This window comes from Amia ocellicauda, chromosome 17 (genome assembly GCF_036373705.1).
Source record: "Amia ocellicauda isolate fAmiCal2 chromosome 17, fAmiCal2.hap1, whole genome shotgun sequence".
NCBI classification, from domain to species: domain Eukaryota; kingdom Metazoa; phylum Chordata; class Actinopteri; order Amiiformes; family Amiidae; genus Amia; species Amia ocellicauda.
The window spans coordinates 20787717-20807655 of record NC_089866.1 but is presented as its reverse complement, the minus strand read 5'-3'; the positions used below and the strand labels follow the sequence as shown (position 1 = coordinate 20807655).

The 19939-nt window shown below is 41.6% G+C and overlaps 3 protein-coding genes across 10 annotated transcripts; 2 read left to right on the top strand and 1 right to left on the bottom strand.

The window, feature by feature from the left end:
- Positions 1–196: 196 nt before the first annotated feature.
- cdk2ap1 (cyclin dependent kinase 2 associated protein 1) lies at positions 197–3448 on the top strand. 2 transcript variants are annotated; one of them, XM_066690046.1, is made up of 4 exons: positions 197–1218; positions 2150–2247; positions 2460–2589; positions 2824–3448. In XM_066690046.1, the coding sequence occupies exons 1-4, from the start codon at positions 1152–1154 to the stop codon at positions 2889–2891; spliced, it is 363 nt and encodes a 120-aa protein (XP_066546143.1). In that variant the 5' UTR covers positions 197–1151; the 3' UTR covers positions 2892–3448. The 2 variants fall into 2 exon arrangements, with proteins under 2 accessions (XP_066546143.1, XP_066546144.1); XM_066690047.1 differs by having other exon boundaries at positions 200–1218; positions 2463–2589.
- A 168-nt stretch (positions 3449–3616) lies between these two features.
- mtrfr (mitochondrial translation release factor in rescue) lies at positions 3617–5002 on the bottom strand. Its single transcript, XM_066690045.1, has 3 exons — positions 4828–5002; positions 4276–4578; positions 3617–3901 (listed from the first exon to the last, which is right to left on the bottom strand). Exons 2-3 carry the CDS (start codon positions 4549–4551, stop codon positions 3668–3670), a joined length of 510 nt encoding a protein of 169 aa, XP_066546142.1. The 5' UTR covers positions 4552–4578; positions 4828–5002; the 3' UTR covers positions 3617–3667.
- Positions 5003–5173: 171 nt separating this feature from the next.
- Positions 5174–19210, top strand: mphosph9 (M-phase phosphoprotein 9). Of its 7 annotated transcripts, none has more exons than XM_066689227.1 (24): positions 5174–5290; positions 6586–6887; positions 8098–8245; positions 8983–9072; positions 9343–9848; positions 10251–10404; positions 11564–11654; positions 12284–12387; positions 12493–12615; positions 12810–13318; positions 13421–13579; positions 13786–13873; positions 13996–14211; positions 14384–14431; positions 14525–14589; positions 14771–14872; positions 15130–15279; positions 15388–15563; positions 15877–16047; positions 16252–16372; positions 16752–16855; positions 17130–17362; positions 17625–17693; positions 17927–19210. In XM_066689227.1, the coding sequence occupies exons 2-24, from the start codon at positions 6625–6627 to the stop codon at positions 18026–18028; spliced, it is 3792 nt and encodes a 1263-aa protein (XP_066545324.1). In that variant the 5' UTR covers positions 5174–5290; positions 6586–6624; the 3' UTR covers positions 18029–19210. The 7 variants fall into 7 exon arrangements, with proteins under 7 accessions (XP_066545324.1, XP_066545323.1, XP_066545325.1 ...); XM_066689226.1 differs by having other exon boundaries at positions 15127–15279; positions 15391–15563; XM_066689228.1 differs by having other exon boundaries at positions 15127–15279; positions 16806–16855.
- The last annotated feature ends 729 nt before the right edge of the window (positions 19211–19939 follow it).

Sequence of the window (19939 nt, the reverse complement as noted above, 5' to 3'; positions counted from 1 at the left end):
CTGCCTACATATATACTCACTACCGCTTCATCCAGTACCCCACGTGGATCTGCCCCTGCTCCTCGCACAGACGAACCACGGGAAACGGGTGCCTCCGCGCAGGCCGCTCAGACGTCACCCGGCCGAGTGGAGGGCTGCCCGGGCCGGGGGGGCGAGCGCGCGCGCGACAGGAAGCGCCGCGGAGTGGCACGCGCGCCCATTGTCAGCTCGAGTTCCTGCGCGGGCCGCCTCGTGCTCTTTTATATCGTTTTATTCCGTCAAACACATTTCTGAAACAACCCTGTTTTATACAGATATTGGGACATAGGCATACATTGTGGCGTAAACTACTAATTGTGCTGCTTTCACTGTCACTCGGAGGGAAACGACTTTGCATTCCATTTGTTTGGCTTTTTCTTTACATTGAGAATTACATAAATGGAAATTAAAACCTAGCTCAGCGTACAATCACACGCTGCCGTTATATATTCTACTATAAGGTGCATGTGCATTTCTGTCAGTTCACCTAAATGACCGTCGGTGCATTTTCCCTAGCTTATAAGTGATTGTATTTGTATTTTTTTTTCCCCAAAGCAGTACAAAATAGTTATAATTGCATGTTGATACATAAAACGTCCACGCACACCTTTGCTTTTTTACGCAACAGAATAAAAAAAAAATGTATAGACACATTTCTGCTTAAATGTAAGCTTTGATAATATTTTAGAAGTTAAAAACTGAATTTGATGTTGAATATTGTCTCATATTCATGTCTGACTGCAGCTGTAGCTACTACGAGAGGGCTAAGAAAAAGTGTTACAAAGTTTTACGTGGTTGGTAACTTGTAAAAAAAAAAAATCAAGGCTTCGCCAATTATTAAAAAAAAAAAAAAACCAACCTTATTTAAAAATAGATTATTAGACTAAAATTATATATTTCTTAAAAAAAATGGAGCGTTAATCATCGTGGTGTTTCTGTGTGAGTTTTGGGCACGACCCCGGTTTTTTGGTCAATTTGCCATAAATGTACCATTGTGATGATAGATTGCATTGTGGGTGTCAATATAAAGTGACGGCCATATTTGCCGGTGCTGCTGCTGTAAACAAAAAGTGTCTGAGAGAGACAGAGACGCTTCAGTGAATTTCAGGACATTTTTATTTCTTTAATTTATAATGTCTCTGGGAATGTCTTACAAACCCAACCTCCACCCGCACATTGCTGGGACTTCCGTGAACACGGGTAAGCCTGAAATATCGGTTAATTTTTAACTGGACTACTGTTTTATTGGATGCAAAATTCGATGTTATAATGAATACCTGGGGAAAGCCCGTGTCTGTAGTTTTTGTCCAGTTATATATATAGGGTCAGATCCTGAGAGCTGATTCATATCCGCCATTATTACTAATCATAAAAGCTTTTTTTGTACATCTGCAAAGTACATAAACGGAGGGTAACTCGGTACTGGAAAGCGGGATCGCCGGACCCAAAACGCGCTTTTGTTCGAGCGGATGCTATAACAATGTTATAAAAAATGTATCACTTTGGCTTCTTAAATCAGCCCGTTCGGTTTCCTCCATGATTGTCTCCCCAGGGCTGATGATTGATCTGGATCAGGAATGTTCTTTTTCTGGCCCTCTGAGGACATCTAGTGTTTCATATGACGTATTGCATGTAGTTCTCATTCAATGTCTAGCACATTGTGTGTGTGTGTGTGTGTGTGTGTGTGTGTGTGTGTGTATATATATATATATATATATATATATATATATATATATATATAAAATGCATGATCTATTTAAACTTAATTATATTTACATCCAACTACACATTTACAGGTGGCTTACAAATTCCACAGGATAGCTGTCCGTTCAAATAGTGTGGATTTATTAAGGGTCTTACCAGTAGCATTCATATTTAAAACTCCTTTTTAGGTACTTCCTTATCTTACTATGAATGCAGTAGTAATCCTAGCAGTGCTGCTACATCTGTGACGAGATGTGAAATGCATTGATCAAAGTGACATTGTGATGCATCCGTTCAGACTGACATAGATGTGGCAGAAATAGTTGGCTGGCAGCAACCAGGCCCTTGTACTGTCCTGGGTGTAAAAGAGCATTTATAATAACAGAACAGTGTGTCTAACCTCATTTTCTCATGTCTTTCCCTGCAGTGGGAAATGTGCATTCTCCCTCCACGAGCTTAGCAACGTTACAGTCCTACAGGCCGCTAGTGAACGACTACGGACCGCCCTCCTTGGGCTTTACACAGGTAATGTAACCAACAAATACACCTTTCATCTTTTTCTGGTGACTGAAGTAGCATACAGAGACGCACGGGGAAAGCACCCACGACACCGTTCTTGTTCTTGATCAGGATTCGCCAGTCACTCCGAACGCCAGGTTTTGTGCATTAACCTTTTGAAATAATCAAGATGACCGTTCTGAGTGTGTGTTGATGTATGCTCTCTTTCTTTGTGTTAGCAGGGGACCAGTGGAAATCAAGTGCCTCAAAGTAAATATGCAGAACTCCTAGCCATTATAGAAGAACTGGGAAAAGAAATTAGACCAACATATGCAGGAAGTAAGAGTGCCATGGAGAGACTAAAACGAGGTAATTTTCCAGTTCAGGATCCATAATGTCATACAATGTAGCCTCCTTTTATCACAGTATAATTGATTGTGTGGATTGATGCATACATACATACAGCAGTACATAATAAAAACACAATGCATTGAAAATAGTGCAAATATTTTTGAAGCTTAAACCCATTATATAAAATATGATTTCATAGCAGTATTCATTGATTGAACTAAGGATTAAACTTTCTTTTGTTTGATTTTGAAGGTATCATTCATGCTAGAGGGCTGGTACGGGAATGCTTGGCAGAGACCGAAAGAAATGCAAGATCCTAGCTCTTGGAGAAGCCCTTTCAAACTCCACTAAAGAATGAAAACTGAACAACATTTAGAATCCCTATCTTCTAACCATTCTATGTCAGGAGAGGCAGATAGCTTTCCTAATGAACAACACATTTGACGTCTGGCCTGAGGAATGCAGAAACTAAAGTTAAAGACCAGTATATGAAATTATACTTGACAGGAACCTCCACGGTTTTCTTATTTTGTTTTTTAATTTTGTTTCCCATTTGGGAATTTCTCAACCTTTCTTGACTGCTTATATAAAAAAAAAAAAAAAAAAAAAAAAAAACTTTTGCATGCTTGGTAGCAAATGCTCCCAATTCATTTTAAAACTGCATGGCTTGTACAGGTTTAGACTGTAGCAAGGGGCATTTAATGATGGATTAGGGTCCTAAGATTTAATATTTTTAACACACTAATACTTAGGAGACTGAGAAAAGGATAGTGCCAAATATACAACATACGGATTTGGATAAACTATTGTAATAAAGCCATTATTTGCATCTTTGTATGTATTTATTACTCAGCGTAATAAAACTTATTTTCATTAAGACATGTCGGGTTTGGTTATTCGTAAGACTATGTATTTTTATTTTCCTAACTTTCACTTCTAGTTATGGCATTTGCTTCAATAATTAGTCCCTATTATACGGAACCATTTGATTAAAGCTTATCACAGAAAGTCTGTAGGATCAAGACACTAAAAAAAATACTCTACTTTATTCATATGAATGGCTTTTATTCAGAAGTCTATTCAGACAGTGGCGTCTTCATGTCCCAGCCTCCCCTCCCGTGTCTGAGTCAGCCTGCAGGCCTTCCTTGAAGCGTTTCTTCCTCTCCAGAATATCCCTGGCCTTTCTCCTCTTCTCTTGCTTTTTCCACTCTCCCTCTTTCCTCTGCTTCAAAATGTCACTATCTTCACCTTTGTAGAAAACGTCCAGCTTCTCCTGCATTATCTGCCGGGCTCGCTTTCTGTTGATCTCCACTGACCTAGTTTGGTGACACTAGAATAAGTGAGAGGTGGGGGAAAAAATGAATGGCACTGGCAAGGCAAATTTTCACACTAATAATTGAAAAGCATGGGTACCTGGACTGTAAGATTCATGGTCAGTGTGATGATTCAAATCTTTCCAACCAAGGTCACCCACACAGTCAATAAACCACTGTCACTAATCTGTGACTCATATTTCATAATAGATTCTGTGTTCGATGTTTTGGAGGGGCTTGAAAAATACATGCTACTTTCTGTGACATGTCAATGCATACTGAAGTGTATGCATTGACATGTCACAGCAAGTAGCATGTATTCTATGCTTTTGTATTTTGTAAGTCGATGGCGGTCACTGCCAGGAAAGTGTGCATTTGAATGGCATTCTACCTTCACAACGATGCCCGATGGGATGTGTTTCAGTACCACGCAGTTGCTGGTTTTGTTGGTTGCTTGTCCCCCTGGACCATGTCCCCTCACAAACTGCTCCTCCAGTTCCTCTTCATTGACCGAAGGCAGATCCAGAGAGTCCTTCTTCCCGGCGCTGGGAATATGGGGCCATGTCATCGGTCTGCCACACAACGGCAACCGTCCAGGACAGCAGGCTCCCAAAGTCAGGGTCTTGGACAAGCTCCAGAGCAGGCGAAACAGCGGAGGTGACGGCATAGAAGCAGCAGCCTGGCACTCCGGTCCCTAAAACACATCAGCGCTACACCTTTACCAACGGACTGCAACCAGATGCCAGCTATATCAGGTAACACAATGCCCCTCCTTTATAACAGAGCGGCTGTTCACAGATGGGACACATTGCATAGTGGGCTGTGCCATGCGAAACCGTTTTGCAAATACAGACTTTAAATTATTATTTTGTTGAATTATTATTCTGAATTGCAATGCACAAAACATTCGAGTTTAGCAAATTATTCAGCAAAAAATAAGTACCTCAGTATATCACACACACAAATACATTCCCAGACACTAATTTTAAAAGAGTTTGACAGTATGGCCTGGGCTCATAAAAGAACAGTTAGTTGTATTTTGACGTGTTGATCGCTACCCAGCCTCCTGTTCCTGATACCCCCTGAACTTTGACCCGACCTCCTTGCGGGACAAAAAGCTCGCTTCCGCCTTCCTCTGGCGCTGCAAGACAGAGCCAGCCAATGGGGTCGGGCGTTGCGCGTTTCCGCTGCGCAGCGGCGCATCCCTGCAGCCAATCACGGCTCCCGAAAGGCAGACTGAAGTTTGGCAATGACGCGTCTTAGCCAATCGGCACATTCGTTTTCGAAAAGCGGCAGCCAATGGGAGGCCGCAGGGCGTTTTGCCGTTGATGGACGCTAGAGGAGAGCTGCAAGATCGGGGTATCGCGGGCTTACTGTACCAATACAAATATGGCCCAAGTCAGCAGGTAAGTGAAACATGAAAGCGTTCAATTCTAATTTATTTTACACAGCAAAGTGTGTCCATAAACGACCTTTAGAAAAACGAGTCCGCCAGCCTGAAGGTGGATTTCGCAGACATAGCGTTGAAGGTGTCAACACGAATTAGTCTGCACTGGAAAACAAGCTCCTGCAGTCCGGGCGAGATCACTTTCCATGTCAGCTGCCCTGCCGATTGAGTTTTTACACAACGCATAGACACTCGGGTGCTTTTGAACAGAAGTGCACCGATTGATCTCATCCACAGTGAAAATAAACCGTGCACCTTGACAGCACGTTGTCTCTGCCACGTAAAGTTGGCACATTTCAGGTTGCTGACATATAAGGTATAAACAGCACCCAGCCTGCTCGCAGAGGTCTGTTTTTGCACATTTATCGTGACGGATGCAATGTGTGTCGTGTTTCAGAAATGCTGGTCGAAAACATCCGCTTTTTGGTGTTGCTGCACAGTGATGGCCAGCCCTGGAAGCCAGTCTTACACAGTGCCGAGCTGCCGTCATCAGTCTAGAAAAACAGATGCCCCCCAATCACGTTGCGTGGTGGGTGCGTGGATATAGGGCTTTCCGTGAGCAGAAGACTCGTATCGGCGACAGGGCGTTAATGCACACACTGGGTAGTAAAGTGCACAGAGCAGAGCCACCCCCTACCACGTGTGTTTACTCCAGTATTTTCAATTGTGTTTCTCTTGTTTGAGAATTGCTGCAGATTGACTGTGTTAGTTGTCACAATAAGTGCATTTCTTCTCAAGGATGAGCTACTATGTAGACAGCTTGTCGCGATAGTTCATGGCTATACAAAGCGAATGTCTTAATGTCTGTGCTGTCACCTGAAGATCCGGAACTATCGCTTTAACAAAGTATTTGCTTCTGTGATACAATTCACTTTATGTGTAAAATGCATAATGTGAATGGAAGTCATTGGTTGTGCTAATTTACGTATTCAGAATGATGTTTAACTTGTTAAACTGTCTTTACAGTGTATACAATACCTAGTGCGTTTATGTTGTCACCCATCTGAGCCAATCCAATAGAAATCTAAAATAATAAATGCCACTCAAATGATGTATGAGTTGTTATTTTTGTTACTATTTTGCTAACAGTTTAGGAGAGAAGTTTATTGTTTTGTGTGTTAAGGATGTCCATCCTTGTCTTTATCCTGATAGAAAAAACAAGTACACAGTTATTTTTTTATTTTTTTATTAAGGGATTTCAAAAGTGTAAACACAGTTGTCTTTTGTGGCTCAATCTTTCTCTGCATTTCCTAGTAGATATCAGATGGGCTGGGATAACAAGGGAACCTAAGAATGTCCACAGATGATAGCATTTCTGAAGATGTGTCCAGTTCAGCCGCTCCAAGCCATGAAAATGCTGAGACCAATGGCGGAAAAGAGAGCGAGGCCTCCATCATCTCCTCTGAGGACACGCCGTCAGGGCTGGCAGGGCCGGAGGAGGAGTGCGCTGCGGCCGAGTCTGTCAGGAGGCTTTGCGGGTTCCTGCAGGTGGCCCCTCGGCCTGTGAAGAGCCGGGGCCCCACCGCTCCTCTGGGCAGCAGCCCCAGCCAGAACCGGTCTGTACTCCGCTCACCCTTGCATATCTCACCTGCTTCTGTCTTAAATGTCTCAGACTCATGAAACACAAGGTCATAGGGTTTGTGTTAATGCCTGTCTTGAGCAGATAGCTGGCCTTAAATTGGATTGTCTCTACCCAGTTGACCCAGCTTGTCTGAGGAATTGTATACCGGTAGCCTGATTTTCCCCTTTATGAATACTGATGTGTAGCTTATATGTTTTGAATTTCAACAGTTTTAATAATTTTACAGAACAGTGTTTACCCTTATTGTGGCAGATTTGGTGTTTTTTTTTTCTTCTTCATTTCCAGTCATTCCACATGTTTATTTAGTTCATAGCAGTAAGAATACTTTATATATTCCCTTATTTTCAGTATTATTAAATGCCCTAAAAATCCTGCTTCCAATTATATATTACACACTTACATGCACAGTGGTATGGATTACAAAGTATCTAATTGTATGAGCATTCGCTCATGAGCCTGTTTAACTTCTCTTAAGGAAATGTGAAACAGCACTACACAGCCGCTCATAGGCAACACTGATGCAGAGAAACGTCCATGCAGCTTTACTCAAAATGAGAAAACGAATTTATGGGAAAAGGCTGATCCCTTTATCAGTGCCGATCCGATAAGAAACCGATGTATCGGTGCACCCCTAACAGCAGTTGCTCCGGCGATTACTCAAGACACATCTTTTCAGACTGGACCTGTAATTTAGTAATTTATTCCGCTGTGTGGCTCCGCTCTCCTGTGAAATTGCACTTTTATATAACGTTTCATCATACATCTTGCTTTGCATTACTAGTACTCGTGTTGTTCATATTGATTTACCCCTTGCCCCCTTTCCCTTAGCTCCTATGACTTCACACCTTGTCTGTACTTATTAGCTTTTACTACAGAATGTAGGACTTAAATTTTGTTTACTGTGTATTTTTCCTATACACTTGTGTAAATTGCATCATGTTTTGAACTGCACTGTATTATTGCACTTTGTAATACTCTTATATTGTGTAAGTCACCCTGGATAAGGGCATCTGTGCAGAAATAAATAATAGGATAATTATTATCATTATTTTCTTCAGATGTGTCAAAACAGCCCATGTTGGTAAAACATAAAGTGTGAGTGAGATCCCAACCAAATAATATGACTGAATGCTTCTGGAAGTTAACCTGACCTGGTAATAAGTTTATACCTTTGCATCTTACAGAAATCTGTGTCTCGGTGAAGAAGAAGAGTTCAGCCCAGGGCGTAACCTTCCGTCGATAAACCCCAGTCCCCTTGAAACTCTGACTGCTCTGGTTAAAGAGATTCAGAGCAGTGGAGAATCGAACCCTGAGGTTTGGAAGAACTGTGAGGTAAGAATAAAAGCTCACTTCACACCTTTAACCCCCCCCCCCCCCTTATGCTTAGCAAGCGAACGGGCAGCCTTTCTACCTGCTGATGTTTGTGTCCCCTGTGGATTACTGCAGTTAACACTACAGAATATGATGACCGTGCAGAAAATAAAAAAAGCGTGAATTTTCAGTACCCTCCCTGAAAATACAAACAGAACTCTGTAGAATGAATTTTCCAGATTCTGTTTCCCATTGTTATTCAACTTACACACATCATTCAAGAAAACAAACCCATGATGTCTTCCTAGGCCTGTAAGTGATGAGGGTTGGCTTTGGTTAATGGCCTGGGCAGGGTTTAGCTTTCGAACGGTGCGTTGTGCTAGGAAAATAAATCACAAAGCGGTGTGTACTGCAGGAGAGCAGGATTTGATGATCATTGTTTTGGCCTTTGCAGGGCTTCAGGACCCGCATTTGTCTTATCTGTTTAGGATTGCTCCTGCTCTATCTCTCAAATCAGTGCCTATTCTCTGTGGACCAGAGCTTTGAAATTCGTACTCGATGTTTTTCTGGCAACACGCTCCTAGGCTGCGGCCCAGCTGCTCCACTCTGATAAGCCCCAGCAGAACAACACGCATGTCTGCTGTTTGTACTCCATGCTCAAGGGTTTCAGTATAGGAAGGCGGCACAGTGCAGAGGTAATATTGTCCGACGTTATTGCCAATTTCACATTGTTACATTCAAACTTCTGTCATAAACAGGGCAGATGGCTGCAGCTTTTCCAGTTGGTGGAGAAGCAGTACCAGGATCAAATCCTTGCCCAGCACGAGCAATATCAGTGTCAGATTCAGGTAAATCCTCACATCATCGCCCTGATGTTTTGCCAATTTTTGGTAATTATCTGCTTTTTTTAATTGTCCAGTCTGTGAGAAATATTTTCCCTTTAACACAATGAGAAGTGAAAGTTGTCTGTTGTGGCTTTGACACAGTTAACTTGAGTAGCTAAAACTGCATGATCACAACAAATGTAGTCATCCATGTCTAATGTGCAGCACAGAAAATATGTGAACTGAAAGCACTGTGCATTAAAACAATGACTGTAACTTTGCTTTCGAATGCAGCTCATACAGGATGAAATCAAGGCTCTAGTGCAGCTGCAGAACAGACAGAGTTCCCCCCAGAGCACAGACGTCCCGCTCGCCAAAACCCCTGTGGAGTCTGTGTTCCATGGGATATTGAACGGTGGCCACTCTGGACCCTTTGTCCTGCACACGCACCGCTCTGCACCGCTCAGTCCTGTCGAGGCAGGCAGGCCGCACAAGAACCGGGAGACTCCGGAGGACTCTGCCGTCACCGTGTTGCTGAGCAGCGGATATGGGACGCTGTCTGCCTCGGAACACAGTTTAAACAAGGCGGAGGACTATGACATATCGGGGGTCAAAAATGCGCTGCATGATCCCACTTCCCCCAGGAAGCTGTCGCTTGCTTTCAAGTCACAAATGGATTCTAACGCAAACAGCTCTCAGCGTGAATCAGGGGCCGCACAAGACACAACTTCCAATGGCAATCCTCCCGGCAGCTTCCCGTCTGATCAGAACCTTTCTGCTGATCAACGGCCAATCAACAGGCAAGTATTTGGGCACTCCAGGTGGCGATTCTTTTTCTTCTTTTTCTTCTTTTACCTTTTCATTTTTATTTTTTTTCCACCGTTTTCAAAAACTTTCTGAAGTTAGTCCTTGAATTCTGTCAGACCATTTTCTGCAGCAGGTACCTTAACCCTGCAGTGTTAATAAAGAGGAGTCAAGTTATCCAAACTCCAAATTCTGAATGTTCTAGTCCCTTCTAAAGAGTGTAATGTTAAAAAGGTAACATTTCTTTTTTATTAAATTGATGGTGACACTATAAGAGAAAGTGACTGTTGATTTACACTTACAATTTTGCTTCATGTTGCAAGTTTGATAATACAGTGGTCCCTCAAATAGATTATCCTGTTTCTTTTCTGTCTACCTGTGTGCTTCCCTGAATTCAGTCACATTCATCTCAGTCAGCCGTTGACTTCCTGGGCGCAGAAGCAGACTCGGAAGCTGCAGAAGAGCAGAGTGGCCCAGGGCTCTCGGTCAGAGCAGCGGTCAGGCCGGAGCTCTGTCGGGAGTCCAGAAGCACATGCGGACACACCGGACGAAGTATGTGACCTTTAGCCATAGCCTCCTACATATAACAGCACAAGATACCTCTGGAGATATCAAGATGTGGGGGTGTAAAGCCACATGATTTAAGTGGCTTATTCATCCTGAGTTATATATGAGGCAACAGGCCAGACCTCCAACCGCAGACTTGGCTAATTTCCTAGATGTTTCATTCAATTTTGGCTGATGTATAAAAAAATATTATGTCTAGTAGTGTATTATTTAGTACAACAGGAAAAAACTCTATGTTAAACATTTTCTGAACATTTTCTGAAATCAACACTGAGTGGGATCTCTGTACCCTTAATTTAATAAGCCCAACTGATTTTTCATTGCAGATGTGTCCCCTAGGTGTGATGCAGCCTAAAACAATAACTGTCTACAGTTATTCATATTTGGATCTCCAATATGTAAGATACGTTAGGAAGAAAAAAACTATTTTATTTGTAAATGGTACATGCAATTTCCTGCAGTCAAGAATCCTTGGAATGAAAGTATAGATGAAACTGCAGACCGGTTTTTACAGCGCTTAGATCATGAATTGGCTGTGTCTTGCAACCTACATGGTTGACAAAGCTTCACAGCCCAGCAACTGAAAATTGTCCTATTATATTCAAAGTAACTTCATTTTATTGAAGTAGCAGTGAATTTAATTCGACAGGTAGATAGTGTATTTTGCATAAAAGAAATAACAAACAAATTTGTCCAAAACAATGTATACTGCCATAAAAAAAATGACTGCTGACTGCTAGAAGCAGCTATGTTGACAAAATTCAGTGTGGAAGGCGATGGAGACCAAATGGATCCTGACAGGGCAGGCTTCAGCACAGACAACAAAGTGATTAAAGGACTAATGTGACTTGAAGCATGCACTTAGAAGATAGCACATTTTGTGTCCATTGTCTGTGCCATTTCTTCTGTTTTTGTCTGCACTGCATCTTCCTGGTAGAGGATAGATTTGTGAGCCTGGTTTGTGTCCCAAATACCACCCTAGATATGAATCGCACAGAATCGTATGTGCAAAGCCTACTTGTATTCACCTTCAGTGTTTTGGGGAAGGATCAGAATTGGGTACTTCTGTGAAAATAATCTTTCTGATATCTTTAATAACAAGAATTAAAAAAAAAAAAAACTGTCCGTGTTGATTTAATTTCAGTCTCAGTCATGCTCTGCAGCACAGTCCTCTCACTCCTTCTACCTAAGAAAGCAAAATGACAGTCCTGTCTCCCTGGGGTCTGAAGCTTCAGGTAAGAAAACAAAACTAAACCCCTGTCAACATAGTGACCTTACAATCTAGCAGTCCAGGCTGTAATGTTTCAATCTCAGGTCGAGTCTGGGACACTTCTACCGTAGCCTGCAGAAATGTGTTTTCTGATTAGATGTATTAAAGCCTACCTGCCTCTCGCGCTTGTGAATGACAGTTGTATAGTGCTGTGCAAGACCAACCATGGCAGTTGGAAGTGCAAACCCAGGTCGTGAGAAACACCTGTCTAAAACAGATGAGAGCATTATAGGACAATCAGTATCTGTATGTGTAGGTTCTGTATGCTGTTGTGGAAAAAGGAATTTGATGGAATTTGATTTTGTTGACTAGTGAACAGCTGCTTGCTAGTACAAACCACATACTCCCATGCTTTTTGAAAGCCCCTGGGTACAAGTCCGTTTACATACCGTGTTTGTGTTTTGCCCCTAGGGAATCTTTTTATCTAAGGCAGTAATGAATGAACACAAAATCACAGACAGTTTAAAAAATAATGCAAATATTTTAAAGAAAAGCTTTACTAAGAATTTGTACTTACAAAAACTGTTGAGATATAAATTACAGTACACTAGTGTGCTTAAAAAATCTTGGCTATTTTTTGTGGATGTTTTTCAGGTCTAACATACTGGAAACTTGACGAGAATGAACTGTATCGTCCCTTACCAGACAGCTTTGACAATGGCTCTTATCTTTTCCTGCAAGAAGGATCACTGAATCTGGTAAACGGTCTCCGCAGCAATGCAAAGTGTCATCATGTAATAGTACCTGTTTTTTCTGTGTAGTTAGGAACATGGCCTAACTGTATGTCTCTCTTTAATTCATAGCCTCCCAAAGATGAGCCAAGATTATCTCTATCTCTGAAAGAAATTTACCACCATAAGCAGAGCGAGGATACAAAATTTAAAGCCTGGGATTCTCCCTGTAATTCCAGGCGGTCAGCTGCACAGGTGAAGTATAGACCCGTCAAAGACAACCAAGTTAATTGTTGTGAAAAGGAATGAATATCGCATTTTAAACCCAAATCACAAGTTCCGTCAATGTGCCAGTTCACCAGGCTCAGTAGAGAACTGTTAAAGAGGAGCACACACAAGCGCTCTGAGACTGTCATACCAAACGTTCATCTGCTCTGTTTTTTTATTAGGTGTTGACCCTCGATCCAACTCTGCACATGAAACCACCGGACATGCAATCCGGCTTCACTTCGCCCTCCCATTTCATCAGACTGCCGTTCACTGCAAACCCCAAGCCCTCCGCTGCTGGAGCTCCCGCGATTAGCCCGGACTCCATGGCTGAAGGCCCCTCTGAAAGCCATACAGACTCTGATTGCATTTCCAACACCAGCAGCTTATCGGCAGCCCCGGTGAAAGTAAGACATAAGCCGTCCTCAGACAGGAGCGCTGTCCCGGTCCAGAGCTGGACCCTTCCCTCTACCTCGCACAAAGTGTCAAGTACAAGCAGGTCGCGTCCAGCTCTCCACAATGGAGGAATGGGCAGCAGCTCAGCGCACACAGAGAGTGAAGGCATCCACTCGACCCTCACACCTCAGTCCAGAAAGGACACCCCAGTGTCTATGCATGCCAGCCGGGCTGTGGGGCCTCTTGAAAAGACAGCATCCCTGTCCTCGTTGGAAGACCCTGTTGTCCTTTCTCTGTAAGGGTTTGTCTCCATCATCTTCTATCAGGATATGTTCCTGTTGTTCCCCAGTGCACTCCGTGACTAGTGATGTGTTGTTTGGTCTTCCTCTCCCTGCAGCGTCAGGCAAAACTTGAGGGAAAAACATTCACGTCACATAGCGGACCTTCGGGCTTATTATGAATTGGAGATCAGCAGTTTAAGACAAAAACTGGACTCCGTCAACAGGCCTCCGTTGTCCGATGACTTGGAGAAAACCAATCAGTGTCTAATGGAAAGGTAAGTGGCATCACAGGGATCTGTTCCAACTACAAATATAAGGCCTAGGTACTTTCCTTGTGTTACAGCAATTCTGTATTTTTCTGTTACCTTTAATCGGTAGGATTAAGAATGGAGCGCAGCATTGCTAGATGGATTATTTGATTATCTATTATTCCACAATGGTATTGCTTTCTTACATGTAAAAGTATACTCCTTTATGGCAGGTGTGACCATCTAGAAAGAGCTCTGACTGAGGCGAGCAGTCGGATCAGAGACCTTGAAAATAAGAATCGCCATTTGGAGAAGCAGCTGGTAAATTCCTGCTGTTCTTAATTCACCTTGTTAAGGTAGTTTTTCAGTGCCCTTCTCCTCCTCGGGGAGAGTGGGCTGAGGTATACTGATCTAAAGGATGCTGGTTCTTCTGTGTTTTCAAGGCGGATTGGCCGGACCGCTACGACACGGCCAACGCCACTGTGAAAGCGTTGCAGCAGCGCCTGGATGAAGTGAAGAACAGCAGCAAGGAGAAGGACGGCACTGTCGGCAGGCTGAAGGCCAGGCTCAAGCAGCTCGAGGAGGCTTTTCACAACGCCTACAAGGTCTCGGATGATAAGGAGGCCCAGATGAAGAAAGAGCATAAAATGTTGCAGGATGTGAGTTTCACAAAAGTGACCGAAAAGAAAAACGTTTAAAAGTTGAACACTATTTTTAAATGAAGGTTTATTCACTTTTAATACTGTAATCCTTTTAAACTAATCTCAGTCCAAGGAAACAAAAATAAATACCTCAGACAATATACTAATTCTAATAATTTTCCTCTTTCAGCTTCTCGCAGAATATGAATCCTTAGGAAAGGAGCACGAGAGAGTTAAGGTAAGTGTTCATAATCAATATTAAATAAATCATAAACTAATATTTGTTTTCAATATTAATAATAGTTTTATTTTTCATGTTTTATTTCAATAGGACACTTTGGTTTCAACAGAGAACAAGCTCTTTGATGCTAATGCACAGATATCTGAACTGAAGAGGTAATTAAAACCCTTTCTGTTGTTTTTAAGTCCTGTTTGCAGGTATGTGAAACTACTTTTTGGTTCTTGATTGAAGTTCTAATTCTAGACGTGCAAGTTTTTTGTGAATATTCGCAATGTGAGATTCAAGTGCTTCACACTTCTGTTGTGGCAGCTGGATGAATCTCGTCTTTCTTTCCAGGATCATTTCGAAGCTTGAAACTCAAATAAAGCAGCTGGAACATGAAAATACTGTGAAGTCACGTCACAGCATGCAGAGCCATTCACAGCCTTCAGGAGCAGGGTACGGGCACTGATGTTTTAAAAATGATAACACAGAATTGTCTTCACAACTGTTCTGTTTTATGTACCTGTATTGAATTTGCACCTGCTTTTGTTAATGAGGTTGTGCATTTAAACTGATCCATCTGCCAACCCAGCTTAACGTTGTAAGGACAAAAACTTGGCAGGAGCATTTTAAAATAACCACTATGAGATTAATGGATGCATTTGTATCTTTTATTTCCTATTTAATAGTTGTTCCTTTCCTCCTGCCAGCAGCCTGTACCACCATCCAGATGTGCATCAGTCTCCCAGCAAGACTGCGGCGGAGGCGGACGTCAGCAGAAGGAAGTGGCTTAGTCCCGGTGCAGACTACTCTATCTTCACGGGCCGGCCTCTGCAGGAGGATCAGGCCGATGATGACGGCAGGTGCGTCAGCGGAAGCAGAGACACAGGGGCGAGAGAAAATGGTTATTTTTTGGGTGTTTGGGATCTATGTCATATGACCAGTGGGTGAAAGTCTTTTTCCCGCCTCAGCAGGTGTTACTCACCTCCAGAGACGGACACGGCCCAGACAGACAGCTCTGCAGCGAAGGAGGCGGGGAAGAGGGACAGTCCCCTGACCCCGGTGATGAAGGCCCTGATTGAGCTGGATGAGACGAAAGGCACCGAAGGCCGAGCTTTAAGGAAATCTGACATCATCGGCAACTCAAGTATGAACGGGGCTACTCGCACTTATTTTAACAACATTCACCTGTCCCCAAGAAACCCCACCACCTTGTTTAAGTGTTGCATCCTTGCCAGTTGTATAGATGACTAGAATGAGTACAATAAAACTGACAAAAATGATCAAAATTTGGATTTTTTCCCCCTTTATATTGATATGAATTTGATACTAAAAATTAATACCCGAGACATTTAATAAAATATAAGTTGATATTATATTGCTTCCAAAAAAGCCAAGAATTTTGCCTATAATCATCTAATTAAAATCAGTCCATCCATGACTGTGCTGCTGTGTCACAGGGTTTGGCAGTCGCCGGCCCACGGTGAGCTTCATGGAGGGCTGTGGCAGGGAGCCACTCCTGGAGAGAAACAGCGCTGTGCTGAGGACCCAGCGCCACCTGTCCCCTGTGGGGCCCCGCTCTTCATCCCTGCCCCCGAGCACCCGCAAAGCCACCCCTGCGCCCACACCCAGTAAGGGCCTCTTCTCACTTGGTTGTGCATTTGTTTCACATTAGGACTTGACTTATTTTTTATGCACCATGCATGACAATGAAAGCGATACACATTTAAAAAGAGGAACTTCCCAAACTCACAGCTTTCTTTTTTTTCAGAAACAGAAACACTTAATCAGAAATAGTTTACTCTGTTTTTTTTTTTTTTTTTACTCCCACACAGCTAAAAGGGATACAATGATAACTCCGCTGTCAGCAAAGTCAAGCCCCAAGCGCTGTCCAACGGAGAATTTCTCTCCGGGATTCAGCCACTTACTGGGCAGGGAAGACACGTCTCATACCCGGTAACTACCCAGACTGTACAAATAATCAGTCACTGCTTGGCTAGGTTAAATGTGTCAAATTATCTCTACATTATTTCCTTAGTCAATGGTATGATAATTGCCACTGTAACATAATTGAATCTGGTTCTTTGTAATTAGAGCAAAGAAAATCAAATTGTTTAGTAGGATATCGGAAGGAGGGGGGATAAAACACTTGGATGAAATGAAGGAATGATTTTGATTGTACTTGGGTATATGGGTGGTTGGGTGGTGTTAATTCATTGGTAAGTAATACTTTACATGAACCCCAAGCCTGATGTCCTTATTGTCTGCTGAGTGGCTTGTGCTCCAGTGATCATGGCTGTGCTTTTTCTGCTTTGCTCTGCTTCACGTGACTCAGGTTTGACGTACAAATAGATGAAGATGCTCATGCATCTGCTTCCCCATCTCGCAGCTCCAGTCCCAGGAAGAGACTCCAGTTTATGTCACTGGATGAATCCGGAGGTAAATAAGAGTTTAACGATCCTGCAAAACATGTCTTAAACATTCTGTCACGGCTGCAAAGAACTGTAGAGCTTTTTTTCTGATATGTTTGCTGTAGCTTAAAACACCAGAATCGATTGGCAAGTAAGGGGGTGGGTGGAGGTTGTTGCAATTGAATTTAACTTCAGGGTGCTTGTTGTTTCTGTTGAATTAAATTTTCAATGTCTTTTAAATGTTTTGTTTTTTAAGTATGACATAGATTGATGCATGTGTTGGACTGCCGATATTTTTATAGTAAGTCATCATCCAAGTAACTCTGGACTCAGACTTGATAGCCGTACAGAGTCGGCGATGCGGGCCGTGAGGCAGGGAGCCGTGAGCGGTCGGCCGGCCTGGGAGGAGGAGGCCGAGGGCTGCGGGGCTGAGCTGCTGTCCCCCTACGAATCACAGCTCACTTACCAGGCCCGGCTGGAGTCGCTGGCCGACACTGAGCGGCTCTTTGACGAGCTCACGCAAGAGAAGCAGCAGGTAAGAGTGCACTTCGACACACTCACTGTGCTGAAATGACACAAAACACAAATCTCTGGTCATTTTTCACCTGTTACTTTACTGGTGTGCATAGTGTTTTCAGTTTGGTTTTGTCCGGTATAATTAGTGTTAAAGTCCTGTGTTCCTTTAAATCAGTGATCCTGTGAAGTCGTTCCATTTTAAGCTCTCTTGTCGTTATTCTTGGTCCTGCTACTTTGCTGAGTCGCCTGAAATCTCTCCTCCTCATTCTTCATCTGAACAGATTGAGGCTGCGCTGAGTCGTGTCCCAGGTGTGGGGGGAAGAGTGACCTTGCAAGCAAGACTAGATGAAGTATGCACACTAGATTAAAGGACATTATGAGTATCTGGTGCTATTTGTTACTTAAATTATATGAAACCTATGAACATAATCTTTATATTTATGTATTGAACCTCATTTTATGTGGTCAGCTCATTATGTTTCTCATTGAGTAAAATATGTTTAAAATGCAACATTAGTTCAGTATATATAAGTTTCTGGTTTATTTATTTATTACATTTGAATCCTTATTTTATGTGTTTCAGAAAGCCTTAGAAGATCGATTGGAGAAGATCAATCGGGACCTGGGGTCTATCCGTATGATTTTAAAGAGGTTCCACGTGTTGCGGAGCTCTGCCAACATATAACATGTCTGTCCACTTTGTAGATTTAGAAAGTGCACTATCATCGAGTCTACCACAGTGTTTTATTTTTCTTTGTACCCTGAACATGATCTTCTGTGTATGTACCATATTGTATATGTTCACAGACTTTTGTACTTTTACTACTGTAGGGTATATTTTATAAGTTTTATTACAGAAAACAGAATTCACAAAACTTTTTTAAGGTATATTTTTAGTAATGTTCAGATTTATAAAAACTTTACTTTTTTTAGACACTTTAAAAAATAGAGTATTATATGCTTTACACACCATTTTCAGATAAATGATGTACATTTTATACCAGCTAAGGAATGGAAAAGGGTAATTGAAATCGAATCCAGCAGTGCGTTTTATTTTATTTTATTTTATTCCTTTATCATACGTCATTCTGCATATTTATGATTAAATGAGTGTCTGGCATTATTTGATGTTTATTTTTTTATAATTTAAAGTGTTGAACTTAATTCTGACATTTCCAGTAATGGTACAAAACGCATACATTTCTGCTTATTTACATGTTTTTACTGGATTGTTTAAATTATATGTTTTGCATGTTAAGATAAAGGTTATTTACATGTGTTTAAATATGCAGTATAGTGGGAGAAACATGTCCACCAAGTTTCTACCTAAAAAAATCTCTTCTCTTCAGCACGAGTCTCAATAGATATTACAGAAGTTAACAAGAGAAATTACAATGCCATGCAGAAGTCCTTGTGAATATTCCTTTTCCCATTTAGCTATTTATGTATAATTATTCTAAAGTTTATTTTTTTCAGAATGATTACATTTTGAGTTGCAGCTGATTGTCTGAACATTCCATTATATTCCAGCTCTCTGGTTGGGGCCGATTGCCAATAAAAACAAAAAACGAGCCATTTGCTTCCATTATTCCTGCCATGTGTGTGAATGTTTACCTGGCATCACCTCTCTGAACTCACCAGCTCACATTGTTTACATGGACCTTCCTCATGCAGGTGGTTATCATTATTTTTCTGGTGCAAATAAAATGTTATGTGGGTGAGATTGTTATACATGACAAATCCTCAACCAAATTATTTATTTTCTCTTTGTGTGGAGTTGCCACCTTTGCACTGAAACCCACCTTAAAATGTTATTTCATATGCATTGCTATTAAATGCCTTTTTCACATTAAATGAGTTTACTGAATTTAAAATGCTTTGTATCGTCATTTATGATCCAGCTGTGTGATGCACGATTCATTCTTGGATAGAAAAAATAATTTCAGCCTTGTCTTTTGAGAGTCCCACCCCCGACACAGTTTATTCGGTGTATATTGAAAATTGTTATGTAATCCATCTAAATGTATTGATCTATTTTGAAAAAGTGATTGTTTGTAATTGACTTTCTATCTCTCAGGAAAAAATAAAAATCCCAGCACTTTATATAATATAATTTTGATAATCATTACTTGAATTTGCCCTGAAAATGTGGTTAACACTGTTGCAATCAAAAGTGATTGATCTCTTCATGTGACAATGCATTTCCACAGTGAATACCAGATTATTCAGATAATAATGGAAAAGAGGGCCCATGCTGCCTATTAAAATGACCCAGGAATTGCCTACCAGAAATTGCATTCATAACATGTACACCACATTAATACCACATACCTTGAACTCATGAGAAAAACACATAAATGTATGTTCTAGCTGACATAGTAGCGTTTTATGTGAATGTTAAATGTAATATGTAATATGTAATATGGGGGTCTTAAAACTACATAGAACAATATAATCGTGGACCATGTTTCCTAGCTGATACTAGTAGATGTTTGAATTATAGTAAATACAGTAGATCTGTATTGTTCCATTGTTCTCAGATGGATTCAATCAACAGAACAGATCCTGAATAATTAATAATGCTTTTATAATGGGT